The sequence below is a fragment of the Dipodomys spectabilis genome, unplaced genomic scaffold (assembly GCF_019054845.1).
Source record: "Dipodomys spectabilis isolate Male_0828 unplaced genomic scaffold, ASM1905484v1 ptg000340l, whole genome shotgun sequence".
In the NCBI taxonomy this organism is placed as follows: Eukaryota; Metazoa; Chordata; class Mammalia; order Rodentia; family Heteromyidae; genus Dipodomys; species Dipodomys spectabilis.
In genome coordinates this window covers 743372-752975 of record NW_024871017.1, presented here as the reverse complement: position 1 = coordinate 752975, position 9604 = coordinate 743372, and the positions used below count along the sequence as shown (strand labels likewise).

General features: G+C 67.5%; 1 protein-coding gene across 1 annotated transcript; it reads left to right on the top strand.

Annotated features, from left to right (window-relative positions):
• Positions 1 to 76: 76 nt before the first annotated feature.
• LOC122095220 (collagen alpha-2(I) chain-like) lies at positions 77 to 7150 on the top strand. The gene is made up of 5 exons (XM_042665676.1): positions 77 to 187; positions 285 to 469; positions 561 to 2259; positions 2307 to 2481; positions 7080 to 7150. The coding sequence occupies exons 1-5, from the start codon at positions 77 to 79 to the stop codon at positions 7148 to 7150; spliced, it is 2241 nt and encodes a 746-aa protein (XP_042521610.1).
• The last annotated feature ends 2454 nt before the right edge of the window (positions 7151 to 9604 follow it).

Here is a 9604-nt window from a genome sequence, read left to right as displayed (position 1 = left end):
CGTGGGTTTTTTTCTCTCTGCACCCATAAATGAGATTACGTCGGTGCGACCGTTCAATCCTTCGTCATGGCAACCGATGACCCCTGTTAATAATCCACCAGCGCAGACAAGACACCGTGGCCCAGCCGGCGGAGCCATCGCCCGCGGGTGCGGCCTCTGCCCCGGTCTCCACGAGTCCCCGTCCACGGTGACCCCACGGAGGACACGGGGCGGCCGCGGCCTTCCCCGCTTCCCCGCGCCTGCCCCTCCGCACAAAAACAGCTCCATGTTCTCACTGGATGCAGCTGCGTTGGAGCTGCTGTTCCTGGTTTATCTTTAAAGGGCAGAACCAGAGTGACCGGGGGCCCCGGGGTGCCCGTGGGTCCTGGGGTGACCGTGGGCTCTGGGGTGCCCGTGGGCCCCGGGGTGACCGTGGGCTCTGGGGTGACCGTGGGCTCTGGGGTGACCGTGGGCCCCGGGGTGACCGTGGGTCCTGGGGTGGCCATGAGCTCTGGGGTGACCGTGGGCCCCGGGGTGACCGTGGGCTCTGGGGTGACCGTGGGCCCCGGGGTGGCCATGAGCTCTGGGGTGACCGTGGGCTCTGGGGTGACCGTGGGCTCTGGGGTGACCGTGGGCTCTGGGGTGCCCGTGGGCCCCGGGGTGACCGTGGGTCCTGGGGTGCCCGTGGGCCCCGGGGTGACCATGGGTCCTGGGGTGCCCATGGGCCCCGGGGTGACCGTGGGCTCTGGGGTGGCCATGAGCTCTGGGGTGACCGTGGGTCCTGGGGTGCCCGTGGGCTCTGGGGTGACCGGGGGCCCCGGGGTGGCCATGAGCTCCGGGGTGACCGTGGACTCTGGGGTGACCAGGGGCCCCGGGGTATCCGTGGGCTCTGGGGTGACCGGGGGCCTCGGGGTGACCATGGGCCCTGGGGTGACCGTGGGCTCTGGGGTGACCAGGGGCCCCGGGGAGACCGTGGGCTCTGGGGTGACCATGGGCCCCGGGGTGCCCGTGGGCTCTGGGGTGACCATGAGCTCTGGGGTGACCGGGGGCCCCGGGGTGACCGTGGGCTCTGGGGTGACCGTGAGCTCCGGGGTGACCGGGGGCCCCGGGGTGACCGTGGGTCCTGGGGTGACCATGGGCCCCGGGGTGCCCGTGGGCTCTGGGGTGACCATGAGCTCTGGGGTGACCGGGGGACCCAGGGTGACCATGAGCTCTGGGGTGACCGGGGGACCCAGGGTGGCCATGAGCTCTGGGGTGACTGGGGGCCCCAGGGTGGCCATGAGCTCTGGGGTGACCGGGGGCCCCAGGGTGGCCATGAGCTCTGGGGTGACCGTGGGCCCCAGGGTGGCCATGAGCTCTGGGGTGACCGTGGGCCCCGGGGTGACCGTGGGCCCTGGGGTGACCATGGGCCCTGGGGTGACTGTGGGTCCTGGGGTGACCAGGGGCCCCGGGGTGACCGTGGGCATTGGGGTGACCGTGGGCTCTGGGGTGACCGTGGGCTCTGGGGTGACCATGGGCTCTGGGGTGACTGTGGGCCCCGGGGTGACCGTGGGCCCCAGGGTGGCCATGAGCTCTGGGGTGACCGTGGGCCCCGGGGTGGCCATGAGCTCTGGGGTGACCGTGGGCCCCGGGGTGACCGTGGGCTCTGGGGTGACCGTGGGCTCTGGGGTGACCGTGGGCTCTGGGGTGACCGTGAGCTCCGGGGTGACCGGGGGCCCCGGGGTGACCGTGGGTCCTGGGGTGACCATGGGCCCCGGGGTGCCCGTGGGCTCTGGGGTGACCATGAGCTCTGGGGTGACCGGGGGACCCAGGGTGGCCATGAGCTCTGGGGTGACCGGGGGACCCAGGGTGGCCATGAGCTCTGGGGTGACTGGGGGCCCCAGGGTGGCCATGAGCTCTGGGGTGACCGGGGGCCCCAGGGTGGCCATGAGCTCTGGGGTGACCATGGGCCCCAGGGTGGCCATGAGCTCTGGGGTGACCGTGGGCCCCGGGGTGACCGTGGGCCCTGGGGTGACCATGGGCCCTGGGGTGACTGTGGGTCCTGGGGTGACCAGGGGCCCCGGGGTGACCGTGGGCATTGGGGTGACCGTGGGCTCTGGGGTGACCGTGGGCTCTGGGGTGACCGTGGGCTCTGGGGTGACCATGGGCTCTGGGGTGACTGTGGGCCCCGGGGTGACCGTGGGCCCCAGGGTGGCCATGAGCTCTGGGGTGACCGTGGGCCCCGGGGTGGCCATGAGCTCTGGGGTGACCGTGGGCCCCGGGGTGACCGTGGGCTCTGGGGTGACCATGGGCTCTGGGGTGACCGTGGGCTCTGGGGTGACCATGAGCTCTGGGGTGACCGTGGGTCCCGGGGTGACCGTGGGCCCTGGGGTGACCGTGAGCCCCGGGGTGACCGTGGACTCTGGGGTGACCATGAGCCCTGGGGTGACCGTGGGCTCTGGGGTGACCATGAGCTCTGGGGTGACCGTGGGCTCTGGGGTGACCGTGGGCCCCGGGGTGACCGTGAGCCCCGGGGTGACCATGGGCTCTGGGGTGACCGTGGGCTCTGGGGTGACCGTGGGCTCTGGGGTGACCTGGGGCCACGGGGTGACCGTGGGCTCTGGTATCTGTGCGCTGCCCCTCCTTCCCCTTGGCTCAGCCGTGTGTGCTGTGTCCCCGTGGGGGAACGGGAAGGCCAAGGGAGGGGCAGGTGGGCAGCGGCAGAGGAGGAGAGGAGACACCTCCGCGGGGCGAGAAAACGCACCCCTCCCGGCGTGGTCCCCCCGCACCCCTCCCGGCGTGGTCCCCCCGCACCCCTCCCGGCGTGGTCCCCCCGCACCCCTCCCGGCGTGGTCCCCCCCCGCACCCCTCCCGGCGTGGTCCCCCCCCCCCGCACCCCTCCCGGCGTGGTCCCCCCCCCCCGCACCCCTCCCGGCGTGGTCCCCCCGCACCCCTCCCGGCGTGGTCCCCCCCCCCCCCCCGCACCCCTCCCGGCGTGGTCCCCCCGCACCCCTCCCGGCGTGGTCCCCCCCCCCGCACCCCTCCCGGCGTGGTCCCCCCGCACCCCTCCCGGCGTGGTCCCCCCCCCCGCACCCCTCCTGGCGTGGTCCCCGCCCCCCGCAGAGTTATGCCTTGACCTGCGGTGACCCGGGGATTTCTGAGCCACCCGGAGGGTGCGGCCGGTGCCAGCGCAGGATGAGGCTCCCTAAAAAAGTCCCTGTGATGCCCGACCCTTGCTCTCTGCACCACCCGCGTCCTCCCGCGTCCTGCCAGCCAGGGCCCGGAGTTGGATCCATCGTGGGTGCCTGCACCAGTCCTGGGGCTTGAACTCGGGGCCTGGGTGCGGTCCCTGAGCTTTTCAAATGCTCAAGGATGGCGCTCTACCGCTTGAACCACAGCGCCACTTCCCAGAGATGGATTTGGACCTGGCTCTAGCTCTGGCTGCTGTTGAGCACGGCCACATGTTGAACCCCCAAATACCGCCCCCCCCAATGGTGCTTGCTGGTTAACCAGCGCAGAGAGGGCTGCCTACAGGCACTAAAGTTCATCCCGGCCGCAGCCAGCTCGGCTGGGCAATTCTCTTGGCTTCCATGTGGAGTGAGCTGGGATTGGAGCGCATGGCTGGGGTTCCTTCCGCCCGTGGCTCTCAGGGGTGTCGTGTGGCCCCTAGGAGTCTGGTCTCAGTTCAGAAGGTCACAGCGGTGATCTCTGAGGGGCGTGAGCACTGGCTGGCGAGTCTGTCCCCGGGAGCTTTGCCTAAATATTGATTTGTTTCCGCCCATCGCTGTGTTGCTAGGGTTACAGGTGAAATGTTAACTCCGGTGCCCGGCCCGGGTGTCTCCTGGGAGTGCAGTGCACACGAGCACTGCAGCGTTTCAACGTTCCAGGGAGGTGTGCGCGGTGCTCTCGGGCTCTACCTGCCCAAGCAGCCATCCCGCCTCTCCCATGCTCCCAGGAGGCACAGCCTGGGGGCCGGGAGGGGAGGAGCTCCCCAGCCTCCCCGCCTCCCCCCGGACTCCCCCGGCCTCCCCCCCCGCCTCCCCCCAGACTCCTCCGGCCTCCCCCCGGACTCCACCGGCCTCCCCCCAGACTCCCCCCAGACTCCTCCGGCCTCCCCCCAGCCTCCCCCCGGACTCCTCCGGCCTCCCCCCAGCCTCCCCCCGGCCTCCCCCCCCCGCCTACCCCCAGACTCCTCCGGCCTCCCCCCGGACTCCACCGGCCTCCCCCCAGGCTCCCCCGGCCTCCCCCGGCCTCCCCCCGGACTCCACCGGCCTCCCCCCAGACTCCCCCGGCCTCCCCCGGCCTCCCCCCGGACTCCACCGGCCTCCCCCCAGACTCCCCCGGCCTCCCCCGGCCTCCCCCCGGACTCCACCGGCCTCCCCCGGCCTCCCCCCGGACTCCTCCGGCCTCCCCCCGGACTCCTCCGGCCTCCCCCCAGACTCCTCCGGCCTCCCCCCGGACTCCTCCGGCCTCCCCCCGGACTCCTCCGGACTCCCCCGGCCTCCCCCTGGACTCCCCCGGCCTCCCCCGGCCTCCCCCGGCCTCCCCCGGCCTCCCCGGCCTCCCCCGGCCTCCCCTGGCCTCCCCCGGCCTCCCCGGCCTCCCCAGCCTCCCCGGCCTCCCTCCGCCTCCCCCGGCCTCCCCCGGCCTCCCCCCGCCTCCTGCGGCCTCCCCCGGCCTCCCCAGCCTCCCCGGCCTCCCTCTGCCTCCCGCGGCCTCCCCCCGGCCTCCCCCGGCCTCCCCCCGGCCTCCCCGGCCTCCCCCGGCCTCCCCCCGGACTCCCCCGGACTCCCCGGCCTCCCCCGGCCTCCCCCCCGGCCTCCCCCCGCCTCCCCCGCGGCCTCCCCCGGCCTCCCGCGGCCTCCCCCGGCCTCCCCCGGACTCCCCGGCCTCCCCCGGACTCCCCGGGGCCCCACGCACCCACCTCCCGCTCCTCTGCTCCTCCTCACACCCTGAGCTTTGATTTCTCTCTGGATTAACTCTGTGTGTGCGTGAGTGTGTGTGTGTGCGTGTGTGCGTGCATGTGTGTGCATGTGTACGTGCATGTGTGTGCATGTGTGTGTACGTGCATGTGTGCGCATGCGTGTGCGTTGTGCGTGTGTGTGCATGCACGTGTGCGTGTGTGTGCGTGTGCGTGTGTGCGTCACACTCCTGGGGCGGGAATCTCCCGGCTCAGGGGATCCCACGCTATCTTAAACCCGTTCAGAAGTCCTCCAGGTTCACCTGGGCTCTTCCCACGAGGCAGGAACTCCTCCTCACCACCAGGAGAACAAACCCTCCGAGCCATGCCCTCCCGCCTCCCCGAGAGCCGCCTGGGACGTGAGCTGGCAAGGACGCATCTCAGCCCCACGGTGCTGCTTTCTTCCACGCACGCACGCTCTCTGGAAGCCCAGCGTGGGGCCCTCTCAGCCTCGGGACACCAGGGGCCCCCTCTGCTCCAAACCCAGGGAGAAGAGGCCTGGGAGAGGAGGAGGGAGGGGGGTGGGAGAGGAGGAGGGAGGGGGGTGGGAGAGGGGGAGGGGTGGGGTGAGGGGGGTGGGATGGGGGCCGCCTCCTGCTGTCCATGTCCATTCCAAGGCCGGCACTGTGGTCACACTGCTTTAGCCAACCAGGGAGTGGCTGCCCTGGCCTTGGGCAGCAGCCTCCCTGTCCTCCTGCCCCTCCCCTGGGCCCAGGCCTCTGCCTCAGCCTCCTCCGGGCCCAGGCCTCTGCCTCAGCCTCCTCCGGGCCCAGGCCTCTGCCTCAGCCTCCTCCGGGCCCAGGCCTCTGCCTCAGCCTCCTCCGGGCCCAGGCCTCTGCCTCAGCCTCCTCCGGGCCCAGGCCTCTGCCTCAGCCTCCTCCGGGCCCCGGCCCGGCCTCGAGCCATCATGGCACTGGGGGCCTGCCTGCACCTGTCTGGAACCCGGTCCGGGCGAGGCCTGCGGCCTGCGGGGGCTCTGGAGAGTGGATGCACTTGTGCGACAGCTATGGGGGATGTCAGTCTGAGCGTTATCCTCCTCACACCCTGAGCCCGGGCTCCCGGGGTCATGGGGGGCCTGGCGGGCCGGCCGGGGCTGCGGGCGGTGCCCGGGTGTCCCGGCCCCCATGGGGAGCGCGGTGCCTGGAGCGGAGCTATCAGCTGGCCGTGAGTCACCTCGGTCATGGCCGGGCACCTTATCACTGGTGCTTCCTGTGACCCTTGTCCCCAGGTTGTCATTTACAGTCCTCGGAGAGGCCCCCCCACCCCTCTGATAAGAACCTATGACAGGTGTGTGTGTGGGCAGAGGCCTTTTTGACGAGGCTGTTTTTAATGCCATCAAATAAGGCCTCCGTTCATGGAAGAGTAATGTTGAATTCTGAGAGGAGAGATGAAAAATACCTTTACTGAGCCGTGTGTGTGTGCATGCATGTGTGCATGTGTTTGTGTGTGTGCATGTGCGTGCATGTGCGTGCATGTGTTTGTGTGTGTGCATGCATGTGTGCATGTGCGTGTGTGCGTGTGTTTGTGTGTGCATGCATGTGTGCATTGCATGTGTGTGCATGTGTTTGTGTGTGTGCGTGTGCGTGTGCATGTGCGTGTGTGCATGCATGTGTGCATGTGCGTGTGTGCGTGCACGTGTGCATGTGCATGTGTGTGTGCGCGCGCACGTATGTGTGTGTGTGCATGTGCATGTGTGTGCATGCGTGTGTGTGTGTGTGTGTGTGTGTGTGTGTGTGTGTGTGTAGGGGGATACAGGTGATCATCTCCTAATGCTCAGCATCCCACAGGGCAGGTCTGGGGTCCTGAAACCATGCGCAGGGCCTGTCTCCTACCTGGCAAAGTTTGGACCAAGGATCCGGGAAGACACTGGGTAACACCGACTCCAACATCTGCATCTGTCCTAATCACGTAGCTGTGGCTGGGAGCGCAGAGAGCTCCTCCCAGCCCCCCTCCTGCCCCCCACCTCAGCCTGCCCTGCTGACTTCCATGGAAATCCTCGGGGCACCAGTCAGCTAGGATAGCTTGTTTGCTTAAGGCTGCTAACAATAAGCAGGGCGCACCACACCCAGAGAGGCCTGGGGGCCGAGGGTTCTAATCACCTCAGGACATTCTCATAAAAGGGAATTGCTGGCCTCCTCCTTTGTACTTGCGGATTCTGCAGGAAGGAGGGTGGATGTTAAAGACCCGCCGGGTACCGTGTGGAAGGACCGAGGGCCCAACGAGACAATCTGAACGAAGATCCAAGGGAAAAGTGAGCAGGGAACAGCGGGGTGACGGCGGCCCCCCAGTAGATGTCCAGCGTCCGCGTGAGCGGAGTCTCCCTTCCCCGGCCCGCCCGCCAGGCACAGGCCCGAGTTACTTTATCCACACAATTCTAGCTGTCGAGGGAAGGGGTGACATTGTCCAGGACGGTATGTGCTGCGGGCCGGACTCGGTAACTCCTCTGTACGGCACCGTTATCGTAACAATTAAAACCTTAGGTATTAACATCTCAGGAATATTCTAGTCATCTCTGATTTTGAGGTTGGAATGTGCTGTTCAAAACGATGCAAGTGCCCATGTCTAACTGCCAGGTTATCTTCAATCTTGCGGGTGTCGGGGGAGAGGGGTGCTGGGAGCTGAGCTCGGGCCTCCTGCTGGCTGGTGTGTGTGGGTCTCAGTCGGAGCCCCGGCTGGCCCGGCCTGCCGTGAGTCACGCTGCGGCCTCCTCCATCATGGACTCTCAGAATTACGGGGGCCTTGGGCGTGGGTTGGGATGGCTTCTTCCTCTTAAATATGTCAGATTTCCTACAAACCATGTCCTGCTTGAGAAAGGAACCAGGAAACCACTTCCAGATCGCATTGCACCATGGGTCGAGGAGTCGGCAGTGATTCCAGCCTGGCTCAGGACGCCGGCCAGGACACCGGGAAGTCTGGCAGCGGGGACCGGGACACCGGGAAGCCTGGCAGTGGGGGCCGGGACACCGGGAAGCCTGGCAGCGGGGGCCGGGACACTGGGAAGCCGGGGACAGACGGCCGGAGGAAGTGTAAACCACGGGGCCGGGGATGGAAAAACACTGGTAAAAAATGTAAATTCAGACCCTGATAAGATACCGTTTCTTATTGATCGAATTGATCATGGTAAGAAAAACAAGCTCGATGTGGATGAAGTTTTGGTGCAGAGTCTCAACACGGCTGAGGAGAATGTGAGTGTCCAGCCCACGAGCCAGCTGGGCCGCGGGTGTCCCAGCTCTGGACGGCGGGAGCTCTCGGCTACCTTCCCTAACGATCACACCAGCGCGGGGTAGACCCTGGTGACCCTGGAGCTCAAGACACGGGCTGGGGTCAGCGAGGTCGAGGCCAGTGCGCGGCTTGGGGAGACGATCGCTGTGCTAGCGATCGGATGGGACGGGAGCCTGCGGGTGAGCGTGAGAACACACTCGTTCACGCTTGCCCGAGCATCCTGACACACACACAAGCGAGGCGCTGAGTTCGGCTCAAGACGGTGTCCCAGGCCGGGATGGACCCACGTGCATGGTAGGAAGGAAGAATCGGTTGGACATGGATCACGATGAGCACCACAACACGGATCGCAATACTGACCCCTCGGTACTGATCTCTCCGGGACGCGGTATTGTGGCCTCGATCACGGTGATGCCACTCCCTGCGGCGCCCACCTCGCTACCGAGGGGGCCTGGGGTCCCTTGGTCCACCCCGCCCCTCCCCGTGTGGGAGGTGAGCCCCACACACAGCTTTCTGCCCGGGCAGCACCCCACATCATCATGCACCGGCATGGCCTCTGACCTCTGCTCTCCGCCCCCAGGAGCCGGAGCCCCTGCGGCCCAGGGCTTCGCCCTCCTCTAGGGCGCAGCCTCCGTCAGCTCCATTCCATTCTCTATGACTCCTACACCAACTGCAAAGCCCAGGTGGGCCCCCTTCCCCGGAGGGCTGCGTGGCCAGTTCTGTCATTCGCTTCCCACCCTCACCTGTGACCTCTTTTTCTCAATCCTGCTCCTTCCGGAAGTCTCAGCCATGTCAGGAATTCAGTAAACACCCCTCAAAGTAATTAACTAGTACAAGTGCTCTCTGTGGTCCCGTGTCTGAGTGTGCGCCTGGAAGCTTGGGACGCTTGGGAGGCCTTCGACCTTCAGTGACCCCCGTGTTCTCCCGGTGGTGGGCACCTCCTGAGATGCTTGAGCCACACCTCCCCGCATGGAACCCTTGGCACCGTGAAGCCAGCCCAAGGGAGAGGAGGAGGGCGGCGGGCGGCGGGCGGGGGGCGGCGGTAGGGAGCCACGGCCAAACCTCCGGCAGGGAGGGAGGCCCCTGCGGTCGGCGCAGCCTGGCTGTCTCTCATAGGAGTTTACTTTCCAGACTACAAGAGTCTGCTTCCTGGCCGGCTCGTGTTCAGAGAGACATGAGTCCCCGTTAACCCCGCTACATGCAGGGTTGCAAACCTGCCGGCTCCGTGTCCAGAGCCAGGAAGCGCCTGGGCCCGCGTCGGCCCATCGCTCCAGGAGATCCTTTTTGGAAACTGTTCTGTAAAGATCGTGGGACAGACAGGTGAGGCCACGGGGCCCTCCCTTCGCTCCCCTCCCCCCAGCCCTGCTCCGCAGCATCGCAGCATCGACAACAGCCAGCAACCAGCGGAGACGAAGGTTCTGGGAATGTAACCTGCCTGTATTTTATCTCGTTTTTATTTCACTT

Coding starts and splice junctions, on each gene's coding strand:
- LOC122095220 (XM_042665676.1), top strand. CDS start 77: ATGACCCCTGTTAATAATCCACCAGCGCAGACAAGACACCGTGGCCCA. Junction 188..284: donor TCCACGAGTCCCCGTCCACG/GTGACCCCACGG, acceptor CACTGGATGCAG/CTGCGTTGGAGCTGCTGTTC. Junction 470..560: donor GGGCCCCGGGGTGACCGTGG/GTCCTGGGGTGG, acceptor GGTGGCCATGAG/CTCTGGGGTGACCGTGGGCT.